At 37.1% G+C, this 17,876-nt stretch overlaps 1 protein-coding gene across 3 annotated transcripts in view; it reads left to right on the top strand.

Annotated features, from left to right (window-relative positions):
• Nucleotides 1–17,876, top strand: part of LOC116463810 (centrosomal protein of 112 kDa) — a 390,683-nt gene that overhangs the window by 143,849 nt on the left and 228,958 nt on the right. For all 3 annotated transcript variants that reach the window (XM_058434855.1, XM_032147075.3, XM_058434856.1), the window contains exon 12: nucleotides 418–553. In XM_058434855.1, the coding sequence (XP_058290838.1) occupies nucleotides 418–553 (136 nt within the window). The remainder of the gene's footprint in view (nucleotides 1–417; nucleotides 554–17,876) is intronic.

Below are 17,876 nucleotides of genomic sequence, written 5' to 3'. Positions count from 1 at the left end.
TAACTTTTTGTGACTGGCTTCTTTCACTTAGCTGGATGTTTTTAAGGTTCATCCATGTTGTAGCAGGTATCAGAACTTCATTCCTTTTTAAGAATGACTAATATCCCATTGGATAGCTATTCTGCATTTTGTTTATTCATTCATCACTTGATGGAGACACATGGTTTTACTCAGTTTTGTTTTTAGGGAAATCTTTGAAAGCAGTTTTGCCTTCATCAGAATACACAATACATGTTTATACCCTTTTTCTCTTGAGACAAATTAGTTTATTGTCAAATTTCTAAAGGGAAGTTTTGTAGGATTTGGATCAAAAAAATTAAAATCTGGACTTTATTTTAGAGGGGGTTAAATATTGCTCTTTCATTCAGGCCTAGCTCTTTTATATTTTAACTCTGAAGCTTCTCTGAACCTTTCTAGGGAAAAAGAGGAGCAGCTAACTCGTGTGACTGAAGTTCAGAGGTTGCAGGCCCAGCAGGCAGATGCCGCTCTGGAAGACTTTAAGCGGCAGGTGGAACTGAACTCAGAGAAAGTCTATGCTGAAATGAAAGAGCAGGTAAGGAGGCTGCCACACCGTCCCTTTTGAAAGTCACTCTCTCAGTAGGAAGGTACATTCTCATCTTAAATATGACAGAAACATTTCACTTTTTAAAAGAGCTGTATCAAAATTAGCCATACAATCGGGTCAGAGATTCAGAATGAGAAAGAGATGTTACCACTTGATTCATCCTTCAAGCAATGCCAGAATGATCATTTAAAAGTCCCCTGTATAAATGTAATGGCAAGCATGTACCTTTCTTTGGAAGGATAGGTAAGCCTAAGAGAAAAATCCCATGATTGATCAGTTTCTTTAGAGCAGGGGTTCCAGTTAACCATGTCTGTGTTTCTTCATGTTCTATACATAGTGTCTTATTGATCAGCTACAGCAAATTATTTTCAACTGGCAGTTGTGAAGAACAAAGGCTGTCTCCAATTCTTATATAAGATGGGTAGTTGTTTTTTTTTTTTTTAGTTTTTAAAGAAAATACAAAATTTGTAAAAGAATAAAGGGTAAAAATTATTACAAACACCTGGGTACCCATCACAAAGATGCAATGATTGTTAATGCGGTTTATATAAACTAAAAAATTCAGGTGAAGTTTTAGTTTACTTTGTTTTCATGTCTAAACACATTATTCTTTCTTCCCTGGAGAAATCCAGTATAATTAATTGAGTGTATACAGTCAGCCCTCTGTATCCATGTGTTTTTGTATCCATGTGTTCTGCCTCCACAGATTCAACCAACCATGGATCGAAAATATTTGGAAAAATTTGACAATGCTCCAAAAAGTAAAACTTGAATTTGCCATGTGCAGAGGACTATGTTGAATCCATGTAATAGAAGTGACATGTAGATGTTGTATTAGGTATTAGAAGTAATCTAGCAATGATAACGTACACGGGAGGATGTGCACAGGTTGTCTGGAAGTACTAGACCATTTTGTATGAGAAACTTGACTATCTGTGGATTTTGGTATCTGGAGGGGTTCTGGAACCAATCACCCATGGATACTGGAGACGGCTGCATTATTTCAGTTTATTTTATATGCATACATAATGCCCATAGATAATATGTATGTATATATTATGTATGCATTAATATGTTATAGGGATAATTTTTTTAATTAGATAACTATGAACAGATTTTAAGTACTATTTCTGTTCACCCTTTTATATCTAATATTATGTATCTGTGTGCTAACCATGCTGTTTTAGTGCAATCTTTTAACACTAAATTTATTTTATCATATGAATATGGTATATTTTATTTATCAGCTCCCCTACTCAAGCATATTTAGTTTATTTTCAGTTTTTCCTGATTATAAAGAATGTTTCAGTACTCGCTTATGATTTTACACTATAGTTATCTTCCTTAGGAGCCCCAAGCACACACTGGGTGGGAGAAATGTCCCTAAGGAAGGTTTCATGTTTGAATCTGACTGAGGACTGAGCTGTGTGTTATGGGATCCCTAGGGTGTCGCTTTTTTGGCCAGAAACCTCTGTGGCTAGTGGCACCTTTGCCTGAGTTTTGCTCAGGCCCACTGGGCTCATTCCACCCACTCAGCCTGACACGCTGCTCTTGGCTCATGCTACTGCCTGGATCTGACACCTGCCAAGGGTGAGTCAGGCATGGAGCAGCGAGGGGTATGTGAGCAAGCGTGGGGTCTGGCCACAGTGCAGTCAGGTATGCCACCTGCCGCAGTGGGTGGGCAGCTCCAGGTGTCAGCGTGGATGTCAGCTCTCTGCGAGGCTGTGGCTGGACCAGGTATACTGCAAGCAGCTTCCACAGCTGTCATTGGGGAACGTGGTGGCACCTGGAAGCTTGCAGATGCCAGGAACCACAGGAACCCAAGGAGGAGCCAGGAACCACAGGAACCCAAAGAGGAAGTCATAGCCCTGGCTCGGGAGCGCCCAGGTCTGGGGCTGTAGCTCTTCTCTCCTTCTCTTTGCCTGCAACGAGGCGAGCAAGGAGCATGTTTCAGCCCTGTTTTTGTTGCAGCTCTTTTAGCCCTGCCATTCGACAGGTCCTGAGTTCTTGTCCTGTGACTAGGAAAAATGAGGTATGCAGACAAGTGGAGGGTAAGCAAGACAAAGAGGAGCTTTACTGAGCAATAGAACAGCTCAGAGACTCATAGTGGGTAGCTCCTTTCTGCAGCCAGGGTGTCCCAATGAGTGTTCAGCTCCTTGCAGAGAGGAGACATTGGAGTGGTAAACCCGTCTCTGCAGATAGGTAGTCCCATCATGTCTGCAGCTCTCAGCAGAGAGGAAGCCCTACAGTGGGTTACTCTTCTCTGTAGGCAGGTCCTCCTCTCATCTCCCCAGCTCTCAGTAGAGAGGAGACCATGGAATGGGTTGCTCCTATCTGCAGCTGGTGGTCCCGATGTCTCTGCAGCTCTCAGCAGAGAGTAGGCCCTGGGATGAGTTGCTCCTCTCTGCAGCTGGTTGTCCTGACATCTGCAGCTCTTAGGAGAGAGGAGGCCCTGGAGTTGGTAGCTCCCCTCTGCAGCTGGTTGTCCCCACATCTGCTCTTCTCTGGCTGAGCCTGAGGCTTTTATGGGCCCCAGAGGGGAGGAAGTGCACACCAGTTGGTCCATTGGTGGCCATGGGCAGGCCCAGAAAAGGCACCACGAGTTCCCACTCCAGTCTGTGGGACTTGCAGCCAGGCCTCCAGCCTTCAGGCCCTCCCTGGCCTGAAGGTGAGGCCTCACTAGGGACCCATCCCCTTATGAGCAGGAGCCTGTCTGCCCCCTGCTGCTGTTCACGGTGCCCAGGCTGTAGGTGTCAAGGGTTCCTTGCAGGCCAGCATTGAGCTGCCATCAGCACCCCCTTGGCTTCCCTCCTATGCTCATTGGCAGCCAAAGTCCAGAGGTGGCTGAGGCAGCAGAGGGTGGCATGTCAGCACTGCCCTGAGTATGTGCCCACCTGGCTGGCTGCAACAGCACCCAAGCTCAGCCCTAACTTTGCTCCAACATTGGAGTGGACACGGACAGCAAGGAGAAGCCAGACAGTGGGAGCAAGCACTTCTGAGCCAGCTAGGGCAGCGGGGACCTTCCCCAGCCCCCAGAAGTACAGAAATGCCTGGATCCACAGCCATGGTATGGTAGGCTGAAACTGCACCATTCTTGTTACATATAATGTAATGCATGTAATATACATGTATGTAATATGCATGCAGTAAAAAAAAGTGATTCCATTTTATACACAACCAAGGAGTTTTTTGCTTACAAAAACAGTAAGAAAACATATTCTTATATATAAGAGCTCACATAATATATACCACATTTTTCTGGAAAAAATTTGTATGAATACATGAACCAATCTGGAAATGAAGCATAAGACTTCCCACACATAAGGAAACCCTCATATGAAAGGATGAGTAGAGAACCCTGGAACCCCAAAGAAGTAGAAACAAATTTAAATAATTGTTACAAATCTACTTAAGAATAGAATTCTAATATGAATTGATTTTTTGAAAAGGAAGGTATATAAAACAGAAAATACAAATGTATTAACAACTTGAATTTATATCCCTAGATTACATTAACAAGGATCAAAAGTAGATGAATAGCGAGAGTTGGAGAAGCAAAGTATACTAAAACTCTTTGTCATAAATATGTGAGACTCATAAAATTCTTAAAATTAGGGAAATGTAGGTAAAAATAATTTTGTAATGTTTAAATATGAGCATTAATAAAATTAACAAGTTGTACATTCTCATAAAAATCTTGAAAAGATAAAAAGCAAAGCTTGAGAGGAGAGGCTGCCAAAGGAACAGAAGCAGAAATACAACAAAATGTCCAAAATAAGATAGAGTATATAATTGTAATAATAAACATTAATAGGCTAAATTTTTCTAGTAAAATGGTATTGATTAGAAGACTTAAATCCATAAATATACTATTTGTAAAAGTTATAGCTAAAATAAAGTTAACACAAAAATTAGAATAAATGGATGATGAAAATGTATCACTTATATTCAGAAAAAAAGGAAAGTAGGATTGTAACACTATCATACAAATTAGATCAATACAAGTCAATAAACTGGACAAAGGGATATATTTTTGCATGCTAAAGGCAAGACTACTCAGTCAAAATACAAAAAGATGTTAGGAACACATGAAGAAATGGACATAGATAGTCATGGGATGTTTTCATATATTTTTCTCCATCTCTGACAGGTCAGTGGGTAAAACCCAAATGGGATGTAACTAACAAATTATATGACAGCTATATTTTGACTTTTTCTTTTTTAGCATTTTATTTTTTTACTTTTACTTTTGTAGACATGTTTCCATTTTATTCCAATAAGTACAGTAGTCCCACCTTATCCAAAGTTTCACTTTCCATGGTTTCAGTTACCTTCCATCAACTACAGTCCAAAAATATTAAATGGAAAATTCCAGAAATAAATAATTCATAAGGTTTACATTGTGCACTGTTCTTAGTAACATGATGAAATCTCATGCCATCCTGCTCTGTCCTACCCAAGGCATGACTCATCCTTTTATCCAGCATATCCATGCTGTATACCCTACCTGCCCTATACAATGCAGCTATATAGCAAAAACCATAGTGCATATAGGGTTTGTTACCATCCAAAGTTCAGACATCCACTGAGGGTCTTAGAACATATAAGGAGGGACTACTGTACCTAGGAGTGGAATAGCTGATCAAGTTTTTAACTTTTTTATTTTTATGTATTTATTTTTAAATTTTTTATTTTTTTATTTCAATTTTTGGGGCACAGGTGGTGCTTGGTTACATGAATAATTTCTTTACATGAAATTACAGATTACATGAATAATTTCTTTAGTGGTGATTACTGAGATTTTGGTGCACCCATCACTCTAGCAGTGTACACTGTATTCAATGTATAGTCTTTTAACCCTCACCTCCCCCACCCAAAGTCTTCCCCCTGAGTCCCCAAAGTCTATTGTATTATTCTTATGCGTTTGTGTCCTCATACCTTAGCTCCCACTTATGAGTAAGAACATCTGATGTTTGGTTTTCCATTCATTTAGAATAATGGTCTCCAATAACATCCAGGTTAATGCGAATGCCATTATTTTGTTCCTTCTTATGACCAAGTAGTATTCCATGGTATGTGTGTGTGTGCATGCGTGTGTGTGTGTGTGTGTGTATAAATATGTATGTATATATATCACAATTTCTTTATCCACTCGTTGATTTATGGGCATTTGAGCTGGTTCCATATTTTTGCAATTACAAATTGTGCTGCTATAAACATGCGTGTGCAAGTATCTTTTTCATATAATGACTTCTTTTCCTCTGGGTAGACACCTAGAAGTGGGATTACTGAATCAAACGGTAGACCTACTTTTAGTTCTTTAAGCAATCTCTACAGTGTTTTCCATAGTCATTGTACTACTTTACATTCTCACCAGTATTTGATATAATTTCGATTTTCTTAAATTTACTGAGACTCGTTTTGTGGCCTATTATGGTCTATCTTGGGGAATGTTCCATGCCCTTCTGAATAGAATGTGTGTTCTACAGTTGTTGGGTAGAATGTTCTGTAAATATCTGTTAAGTCCATTTGTTGTAGGGTATAGTTTAAGTTCATTGTTCTTGTTGACTTTCTGTCTTGATGACCTGTGTAGTGCTGTCAGTGGAATATTAAACTCCCCCACTATTATTGTGTTGCCACCTGTCTCATTTCTTAGGTCTAGTAGTAATTGTTTTATACATTTGGAAGCTCCAGTGTTAGGTGCATTCATATTTAGAATTGTGATATTTTCCTGTTGGACTAGTCCTTTTACCATTATATAATGTCCCTGTTTGTCTTCTTTAACTGCGGTTGCTTTAAAGTTTGTTTTGTCTGATATAAGAATAGCTACTCCTGCTCACTTTTGGTGTTTATTTACGTGGAATATCTTTTTCTACCCCTTTACTGTAAGTTTATGTGAGTCCTTATGTGTTAGGTGAGTCTACTGATGACAGCAGAAATTTGGTTGGTGAATTCTTATCGATTCTGCCATTCTGTATCTTTTAGTTGGAACATTTAGTCCATTTACATTCAATGTTAGTATTGAGATGTGAGGTATTATTCTATTCATTGTGCTATTTGTTGCCTGAATACCTACTTTTTTTTCATTATGTTATTGTTATATAGGTCCTGTGAGATATGCTTTGGTGTATTTAGAGGATTTGTTTGAAGATTTACAGCTCCTTTTAGCAGTTCATGTAGTGGTGGCTTTGTAGTGGCGAATTCTGTCCGCATTTGTTTTCTGGAAAAGACTGTATCTTTCCTTCATTTATAAGGCTTAGTTTAGCTGGATACAAAATTCTTGGCTAATAATTGTTTTGTTTAAGGAAACTAAAAATATGATCCCACTCCTTTCTAGCTTTTAGGGTTTCTGCCAAGAAGTCTGCTGTTAATTTGATAGGTTTACCTTTCTAGGCTACCTGATGCTTTTGGCTCACAGCCCTTAAGATTCTTTCCTTTGTCTTGACTTTAGATAACCTGGTGACTATGTGCCTAGGCGATGATCTTTTTGTGATGTATTTCCCACGTGTTCTTTGTGCTTCTTGTATTTGCATGTCTAGGTCTCTAGCAAGGCTGGGGAAGTTTTCCTCAATTATTTCCTCAAATATGTTTTCCAAACTTCTAGATTTCTCATCTTCCTCAGAAACACCAATTATTCTTAGGTTTGGATGTTTAACTTAGTCCCAAACTTCTAGGAGGCTTTGTTCATTTTTAAAAAATCTTTTTTCTTCATCTTAGATGGATTGGGTTAATTTGAAAGCCTTGTCTTCGAGCTCTGAGGTTCTTTTTTCTGCTTGTTCAATTCTATCACTGAGGTTTTCCAGTGCATTTTGCATTTCTCTGAGTGTGTCCTTGATTTCCAGACATTATGATTGTTTTTTATATATGCTGTCTATTTCACTGAAGATCTCTTCTTTTGTATTCTGTATCTTGTTTTTGATTTCTTTATGTTGGACCTCACCTTTCTCTGATGCCTCCTTGATTCGCTTAATAATTGACCTTCTGAATTCTTTTTCTGGCAATTCAGAGATTTCCTCTTGGCTTGGATCCATTGCTCGTGAACCTTGTTTTGTCATATTTTTTTTCTGGTTCCTTCTTATTTGGGCAGACTATGTCAGAGGGAAGATCTGGGGTTTGCTGCTGTTCAGATTCTTTTGGCCCATGGGGTGCTCCTTTGATGTGGTGTTCTCCCCCTTGCCCTAGGAATGAGGCTTCCTAAGAGCAGAGCTGTAGTGATTGTTTTGCTTTTCTGGGTCTAGCCACCCAGTGGAGCTACCAGGCTGTGGGCTGGTACTGGGGAGTGTCTGCAAAGAGTCCTGTGATGTGATCTGTCTTTATGTCTTGTAGCCGTGGATACCAGGACCTGCTCTGGTGGAAATAGCACGGGAGTGAAGTGGACTTTGTGAGGGTTCTTGGTTGTGTTTTTGTTTAGTGCGCTGGTTTTGTGTTGTTTGGCCTCCAGCCAGGAAGTGGCACTTCAAGAGTGCATCAGCTATGGTCCTATAGGGAGGATGCAAACTTGCCCTCGGGACACCGGCTTAAGTATTCAGTTTTCTCAGGCAGTGGGCAGGGCCATAGAGCTCACAAAAGATTACGATTTTTGTCTTCTGATACCAGGGTAGGCAGAGAAAGACCATCAGGTGGGGGCAGCAATAGGCATGTCTGAGCTCAGCGTCTCCTTGTGTGGGGCTGGCTGTTACTGCTGTGGGGGATGGGAGTGTGGTTCCCAGTCGAGTGGAGTTATATTTCCAGGGGGATTATGGCTGCCTCTCCTGAGCCATACAGGTCACCAGGGAAGTAGGGGAAAGCCAGCAGTCACAGGCCTCACCCTGCTGCCACACAGCCCTCAGTCCTAAAGGCCTGTCTAACTCCCACTGTGCCCTTCCAACAGCACCAAGTCTATTTCCAGGCAGCTGGCAATCAATCAGGGCTGAGAACTTGCCCCAGACCACGAGCCTCCCATTGAGAAAGCAAGCAGACTCAGTTTTTTGTTGTCTCAGGGAGCCTGCAGCAGTGATCCAGTTCTTTCAAAGGCTCTGTGGATTCTCTCAGCTTTCCTGCTATGTTCCTGCAGTAGTTCTTGGAGCCAAAGTTCACAATGTGAATCTCCAAACACTGCTCTGGCCATCGGAGAGGAGCTGCAAGCTAGTGCTGCCTCCTGTCTGCCATCTTAATCTGTATTTCAGCTTTCTACCATTTGACATGACATATTAAATCTCCGTTCTCATAAAACAGTTAAGACTTAGTAGACTGTAAGGGAACCCTCAGTATATTTCTAAAACTTAACATGTCTGAGAACACATATTTCTTACCACAATGCAATAAAACTGGAAATTACATTTCAGTTAGGACTGCTACATTGGACTTCACCAAAACTAAAAACTTTTGCTCTTTGAAAGACATCATAAAAAAAAAAAAAAAAAGGCAAACCAGAAAATGGAAGACAAGGCTTACAATACATGTATTTCAAAGAACTTGCATCTAAAATATAAAAGAAATCTTACAACTCAAAAGGACAATCCAATTAAAAATAGGCAAAAGATTTGAACAGACACTTCACAGAAGATATACAAATGACTAATAACCACATGAAAAGATGCTCAATATCATCATTCATCAAGGAAATGCAAATTAAAAACCAAAATGAGATGCCACTACACGTTTATGACTAAGATGATATGTTAGTTATGACTAAGATGATAAAGACTGGTTGACAATACCAAATGCTGACAAAGTTGTGGTGCAATTGAAGCTCTTATACACTGCTGATGGGTACATAAAATAGTATAGCCACGTTAGAAAACTGCCAATTTTCTTAAAATGCTAAATACACAATGACCATATGTCAGTCATTCCCTTCCTATGTATTTACCAAAGAGAAATAAAGACATGTCTAGACAAAGACTATTGCACAAATACTGACAGCAGATTTGTTCATAAAAGCTCAAAAGGGCAGCCAAAATATTCCTCAAAAGGTGAAAGGATAAATGAAAAGTGGTATGTACAATTAAATATTACTCAGCAGTGAAAAGGAATGAATTATTGATACAACAGCATGGATGGATCTCAAAATCCTGCTGAATGAAAGAATATGCAAGCAGAAGAGTATATACTGAGTGTTTTGTAATCTCTGAGTCCTGTTAGAATTCCCAGTTCTTTTCAGTGAGAAAGTCTCGTCTCATCTTCTGTGGGTGGATTCCAGTTTCAGTTGTTTCAAAGTCTTTGCTGTGCTCCTTTGGATCTGTTTGTACTTGTGCCACTCATGGGTAAGTCTGAGACTTGGGTGATGATTTAAATCACCCCACCCAATGACTGCAGGCACTCATGGAACATTCTCCAGGATAGCCATATGCTTGGACAAGACAAGTCTCAAATTTAAAAGGATGGAAATACGAAGTATATTCTTTGACCTCAATGATAATAAATTAGAAGTAAACAACAAGAGAAAATCTGGGAAATCCTCACGTATTTGGAAAGTAAATAACCCACTTTTAAATAACTAATGGGTCAAAGAAGGTATTACAAGGGAAATTAGAAAATATTTTAAACTGAATGGAAACAAAAATATGGCATATCAAGATTTTTGGAATGCAGCTAAAGCAGTGCTTAGAGAAAGATTTATAGCTTTAAACACCTATATCCAAAAATAAAGTTCTCAAATCAGTAACCTAAACTTCACCTGATGAAACTAGAAAAAGGAAAGCAAAGCAAACTTCTAAGCAAGTGGAAGAAAGGGGAAAAAAAAGATTAGAGCAGAAAGCTAAGATTTAAATACATAAAAATATGGAAAATTAATGAAGCCAAGTACCGGTTCTTTGAAAAGATCAACAAAATTGAGAAACTTTAGCGTGACTGACAAACCATAAAAATGAGGAGCTAGAAATTGCCAAAGTTAGGAGTCAAAGGATAGGATACCACTATTGATTTTATAGAAAATGAAAGGATTATAAAATGATATTACTAAAATCTTTGTATACCAACAATTTGTACAACATAGATAAATGGACAAATTTCTAGAGAGATACAAATGATCAAAACTGTCCCAAGAATAGAAAATCTGAAGTGAAATATAAGAAGAAATTTAATTGCCAATTAAAAATATTCTCACAAAGAAAAGTCTAAGACAAATGGCTTCACTGGTGAATTACATCAACTATTTAAAGAAGAAATAATTTTAATTCTTTGAAAACTCTTTCAGAATATTGAGGAAGAAGGAATACTTCTCAGTTAATTCTGTGAGGCCAGTATTACTCTGATATCAAAGCCAGACAAATATTTCGCTAGTAAACTATAGATTGATACCTGTCATGAACATAGTCACAAAAGCCCTTCATGAGATTTTGGTAAACGGAATCTAGCAACATATACAGACAATTATACACCACGACCAAGCGGGATTTATCGCAGGAATCCAAGATTGTTTTAACATTAGGAAATCAGTTAATGTTACATATCATATTAATAGAATAAAGGAAAAAAATCACATGATTGTCTTGATACAGGCTGAAAAAGCATTTAAAAAATTCAAGCACCATTTATGATTTAAAAAACTCTTGGCAAATTAGGACTAGAAGCAAATTTACTCAACCTAATAAAGGACATCTATGAAAACTCCACAGCTAATAAAATTAATGTTCAAAGATTTAATTCTTTTCCTCCTAAGAACAAGGCAAAGATGTCTGCTTTTGCCACTTTTATTCAACATTGTATTGGAAGTTGTAGCCAGTGCACCAAGGCAAAATAATAATAATAATAATGATAATAATAATAATAGTAATGTATCCAGAATGGAAAGAAGTACAAATGTATCAGATATTATGATCCTGTATAGTGAAAATCCCACAAAATCTATTAAAGATATACTAGAACTAATACATGATTTAAACCAGCTTACAGGATAAAATATGTAAAAATCACACTTTTATATACTAGCAGTGAAATATTTGAAAATGAAATTAAGAAAGCCATTTAATTCATAATAACATCGAGAAGAGTAAAATATTTACAAGTAAACAAATAAAATGAATGGAAGACTTAAGCATTAAAAACAAAATATTCTTGAGAGATGTTAAAAAGATCTAAGTAAGTGGAGAGCTATTCTTTGTTTATGGATTAGAAAGCTCATTGTCAAGATGGTAATTCTCCCATAAATGACCCATAAATTCAATGCAATTTCTTTCAAAATTCCAATGTAATTTTTGGTAGAAATTGACAATAAGAAATCTTTATTTTCACTGGTAAAGTTGAAAAAAATTAAAACAGCAATAAGCTATTTTCCACCTAACACATAGATAGAAATTCATGAAGGCCTAAGGAAACAGGTAGTGACATGCATTTCTGCTGGGCATGTAAAGTTGTGTAACCTTTTTGAAGGATCATTTTAACACTATGTCTCCATTTACATGTTGATTCTACTTCTAAGACTATTTTTTTAAAAATACAGTGTGCGAGATATCTGCTGACGGGTGTTTATTGTGATGTTATTTATTAATGAGGAAAAGTTAGAAAATACATGTCAAAAAATTGGAGAGAATGGAGAAATGATTAATTTTTTTAAGTTAAAAAAAGAATCTCCTATTTCTGTGGGAGAATTGAAAGCCCCGGAGATAATATAATCTCAGAAACCTTAAGGACCCTAGCCAGACAAAATGAGGCTGTTACCAGATAAGGATAGCCAGGGATGAAAGATCCTATTTGTGGAATTGGTTCCAGAACTACCCTTTTAATTGGTCCACTCCTCATATCATCTCTGACTGTTTTGTTGAATGCCTGGCTCATAGTCTGTATTTGATCTTACTTCTTCAATTTTGCCAGACCTACTTGAGTCTCCTTCTTCTTTACCTAAGAGTTCATGTGTTCCTGTTGTCTTAGTATTACATTGCTGTGGACTGGTTAAATGATCCAATGAAGAGCCCAATTTGGCGCATGCCTCTAGAATCCCCCCACATTCCCCCCACATACCTGATTCCTATGTCCCATCTTTCTGAGCAGCCCTCACCGGGCCTGATTTGTCTGTCTAGTGTGCTAGATTCAGACTCCTCGAAAACTAATAGTAGCAGCAACCCATGAATAGGAAATTATTTTGGTTGTCTTCTGTTGAAGAAATGTTCTTCAGTGGTTTCAATTATACATAGTTTTGCCAAGTGCAGTTGGGTTTCTGAAATAAAGAAAGCACCTTTGGTGTGAATGTAGTAATAAGGGACCCCATTTAGAACATAATCCTTATAGCTAGGCTGGTTTGCAAATCAAGTAATTCTTACATGGCAAATTTGAACAAATATTAAAATATTAAAATATATATGTCAAACATGGTAAATTGTGTCTTTGATTCCAGATTGTCAGTTGATTAAAAAAGTGAATCTGATATAACTCAAATTCTAAAAGAAATCAATCAGCAGATTCATTATTTGGAGAATCATAATGTGTTTAGATTTTTCCATAGTCTATATTTTTAAGTCTTCCTTTTCTGTTCTTGTTTTGAACTGCTTTTCTCTTCTTACAGAAATATTTTGTGTAAAAGCCAGCAGAGCTGTAGGGCATCTTTTTCCATTTGGAAACTGCTGCAGATTGCAGACAGTGGGATTTTGAATTAAAAAATAAAAACTTTGAGTTTGTTTTAGAAAGAGAATTGCTGTTTCAAAAATGAGGCCCATGAGACAAAATGTAACAGACTTAAACTTTTTAAAAAATTACTGCACACTCTTCCTTTCACTTTGAAGAACATTTATCTCATTTAATATTGCTTAAATAATCTGATACTGAAATGGTGAAATTTATTATAAGTTTAGCTCTCAGCAACTAATTGTGTAAAATGTACATATTTTAATTGTGAAAATGCATTATCGTTAGAATTATTTCTATGTATATAATCATATTTTTCAAAGAAATAGTGTTCTATATTTACCTATTCTCTGTGAAACACATAAATGACTGAAAAAGACAGCTATGTTCTCTGAAGTATTGGCAGCAATTCTATTAAAGTAAATCTTTTAAATCTTGTATACCAACAATATGAATGTCAGCTAACTAGTTCCTCCTGGGGCTTCCACTAGCCACTTGACTTTCCTAATTTATTTTTCTCCTCTTGAAAATACATCCTTATTAAATGCGATTTGCTGCTAAATATCTGGCTTTAAATTCTACTCCTTTTCTTTTTAACAGTCATTAGATATATGATGCTAACTTTATACCTGGAAAACCCACTGGTTTGTCATGAAAACAAAGTTCTGAAAAGCGCTGCTGTTGATGAGTGAGGTTTATCCTGGCTTCTAGCACAACTGAAATTGGCTAGTCAGTTCCTTGCATTCTTAGAGATTTTTAAGTTTCGGTGCATCATCGTATTATTGCTACTGAATTAATGAAAAGAATTCTCAACTTACAAGGAAGCAAGAATGCTATCTGGATATGTTTGTGTCATTATATGTCATTGGATAAGAAATAGACTTAGAGAACAAAACCAATCATCATACAAACCATTCATTATGACTTGGACCTTTGTCTTATTGTCCTTTTAGGCTTGTATTAGCTCATGTAATTTTAAATAAGCCTTTTAAGACTACTTTTATGATAATAAGAGACCCAATATAAATAGAAGCATTTTCTCTCGGTTAATTATTGATGATAATGGAGAAATGTCTCTATTAAATATTGTCTTTAAATAAGATTAGGTAGCAGAGATAAAATTTTAGAATACCTTTAAATGTTTAAATAGATGCTATTATGATAATTAATGAATTCTACATGACAGCTTCCAAAGAATGTGTGTAAGTATTTGGCTTTGAAAAACAAAAAATAAAACACTTAAAAGAAAACTTGTATCTTTAAGTGCTTAATTGGATAGTAAGTGAAGCTTTTTCCTCCTAATATTCGTCAGTGACTAATCTCTTTTGCAGAAAGAAAATAAGCAAAATAATCATCTGTTGAGAATGTTAGTCTAGAAAACATGTCATTATGTCTTCACTTGGCTGATTTGTGAAAATAGTAACATTGTTATTTTTTAATACAGGGACTGTTTTATTGACTTACTGGCCAGTCAAAGGATTCAACAGACTGGATTTTTTCTTTCATTTATTCATAAAAAATTTATGAATACCTGCTCTCACTAGCCACTGTTGTAGATTCTGGGAATATACAGATTATTTATAGGCATGTTTGTGGCTTGTGTGATAGACCAATGCATAAAGGTGTATGATTATAATAGATAGTGTAACTAGTGGAGTTCACGGGTCATTAAGAGAGCACGGAGGAGAGTCATCTAAGGTAGCCCAATGAGTTATGCACTTATCTGCATTGTGACATCTTTGTGTGACTACGAGTTTCTTAAAATGTTTACTTGTTAAAATGTTATCGGTAATGAACTTCGGTCACTAAATATAAATAAATATACAAATAAATTTTGTATACAAATATACAAATACATTTTACAAATACATTTTATTCCAACCTACCAGCACAAATACAAAATAAAACTTGAAGAAGATGCCATTTATAATAATATCAAAAAGCATCACTTACCCAAGAATAAATCTAACAAAAGATGCACAAGGTCTCTGTTCTGAAACTGGAAAGTGTTGTTGAGAGAAAGTAAAGAAGACCTGAATAAGTTGAGGGATATATCATGTGTATGGATTTGAAGTCTCCATGTTATAAAAATGGCAGTTCTCAAATGTATGGAATCACCATAATTATAAAAATCAAAATCTTAAAAATAAAAAAAATTAAAAAAAATCAAAATCTTAACAGGGCCATTTTAGGGGAACAGAGGGGGACTCTCAAGCTGATTTCAAGATGTATATGAAATGCAAAGTGAAGGCAGTCTTGAAGAAGAATGCAATTGGGGAACTTATATTATCAGATATTGAGGATACTGTTAAACCATGGTAACTAATACAGTGTGGTATTGGCACAAGATGACCAGTGGAACAGAAGAAAAGACCAAAAACACCCACACCTATATGATCAGTCTGATTCATGTCAAAAGGAGCTAGAGCAGTGCAATGGGGAAAAAAAATGACCAATAAATGGTGCAGTATCAAGTAGATAATCATATGGGGGAAAAAGAATCTTGCCCCTTATTTTACCCCATTTATGAAATTAACTCCAGAAGGATTGTAAATATACAAATGAAGGGTAAAACAATTAAATTTTCAAAAGAAGATGTAGGAACATTTTTGATAGTTGGGAAAAGGTAAAGATTTTCTAAATAGGAAACAAAAAGGCATAAAAAACAAAATATTTTAAAATTCGGTTTCATTTAAATTAAGAACTTCTATTCATCAAAAGAGACCAGTACAAAGGTGAAAAGGCACTCCAGGTTAGGGAAGATAATTGAAATTCATATGTTGAACAAAAGACTCATACCCAGAATAGATAAAGAACTACGAATCAATAAGGGCTGACTTCAAATGGACAAATGGGTAAAATACTTGAACAGATATTTCACAAAAGTTGATTTCATAGTGGCCAATTAACATATAAAAAGGGGCTTAGGGCCGGGCGTGGTGGCTCATGCCTGTAATCCCAACACTTTGCGAGGCCGAGGCAGGCGGATCACCTGAGGTCAGGAGTTCGAGACCAGCCTGGCCAACATGGTGAAACCCCATCTCTACTAAAAATACAAAAATTAGCCGGGCATGATGGCAGGCGCCTGTAATCCCAGCTACTCAGGAGGGCTGAGGCAGGAGAATCACTTGAACCCGGGAGGCAGAGGTTGCAGTGAGCCGAGATCACACCATTACACTCCAGCCTGGGGGACAAGAGCAAGACTTCATCTCAAAAGAAATAAATAAATAAAAAGGGGCTTAGTTTCTTTAGTCATCAGGGGAACGCAAAAATAAAACCACAGTGCTATACTATTACACATCCAATGGAATGCCTTAAATGAAACAGAAAATAAAAAGTGTTTACAAGAATGGTGGAACAGTGAAACTGACATACATAATATGAATATAAATGGGTACAACCATTTTGGAAAACTATTTGACAGTATCTAAGAAAACTAAATACATGCGTGCCTTATTCTCAGCTATTCTGCACCTACATATATGCCCTACTGAAATATGTATGTACTTGACAAAAAGACATGTACTAGAATATTAATAGCAGCATGATTTATAGTAGTAAAAAACTGAAAAATACCCAAATCCATCAGAAGTAACATGGATAAGTAAACTGTGGTCTAGTCACACAACGGAATACTATACAGCAATGTGAATGAAGAGTCTACGAATCTACCTAATAACGTTTGAATTTCACAGATGTAAAGTTGAACGAAACCAGCCACAAAGATCACAAACAGTTTTTATTATATGAATCCATTTATGTTAGAACAGAACCAAACAAAATTAGTGAATGCAAGTTATTCTTGGATGGAGAGGTAATGACTTCTGAGATACAGTTTATTGACCTGAGTGCTAGTTACATGGAGGTATTCAGTTTGAGAAAATCATCCATGTTCCTTTTTCTTTAGCTTTATTATATTTCAATAAAATGTTTTTTAGAATGTTAATACTTGTCCAAAAGTAATTTATTATTTTAATATGTTAGAAAGTGTTTTGGCCAGGCATGGTGACTCATACCTATAATCCCAGAACTTTTTTTTTTTTTTTTTGAGATGGAGTTTCGCTCTGTCACCCAGGCTGGAGTGCAGTGGTGCGATCTCGGCTCACTGCAAGCTCTGCCTCCCGGGTTCACGCCATTCTCCTGCCTCAGCCTCTCTGAGTAGCTGGGACTACAGGCGCCTGCCACCACACCCGGCTAATTTTTTGTATTTTTAGTAGAGATGGGGTTTCATCGTGGTCTCGATCTCCTGACCTCGTGATCCGCCCGCCTCGGCCTCCCAAAGTGCTGGGATTACAAGCGTGAGCCACCGCACCCGGCTAACCCAGAACTTTTGAGGTGAGATGATCACTTGAGCCCAGGAGTCAGTCTGGGAAACAGAGGGAGACCCCGTATCTTAACAAAAAATTAAAAAATTATCTGGGCAAGATGGCATGCACCTGTGGTCCCAGTTACTCCAGAGGTTGAGGTAAGATGATCACTTGAGCCCGCAATTTGGGGTTATAGTGAGCCATGGTCACACCACTGCACTCTAGCCTGAGCGACAGAGCAAGACCCTTTCTCCAAAAAACAAAACAAAACAAAAAATAAATAAAGTTTTAATTTCTTTAACTGTGTTTCTTTCCAAAACGTTAGTGATATTCTGCAACAATTATGATGTTCACGAAAATAACTGTAATAATAACCCATTTAACTTTATTCCTTTTCTTTTATTAATAAAGAAATATGATTCTTAAGATATATGAAAGCTGATTATCTAAAAGTAGAATAATGA

Source organism: Hylobates moloch, unplaced genomic scaffold (assembly GCF_009828535.3).
Source record: "Hylobates moloch isolate HMO894 unplaced genomic scaffold, HMol_V3 SCAFFOLD_67, whole genome shotgun sequence".
Lineage (NCBI taxonomy): Eukaryota > Metazoa > Chordata > Mammalia > Primates > Hylobatidae > Hylobates > Hylobates moloch.
The sequence above is the reverse complement of the archived record's forward strand: the minus strand, read 5'-3'. Positions and strand labels throughout refer to the sequence as shown.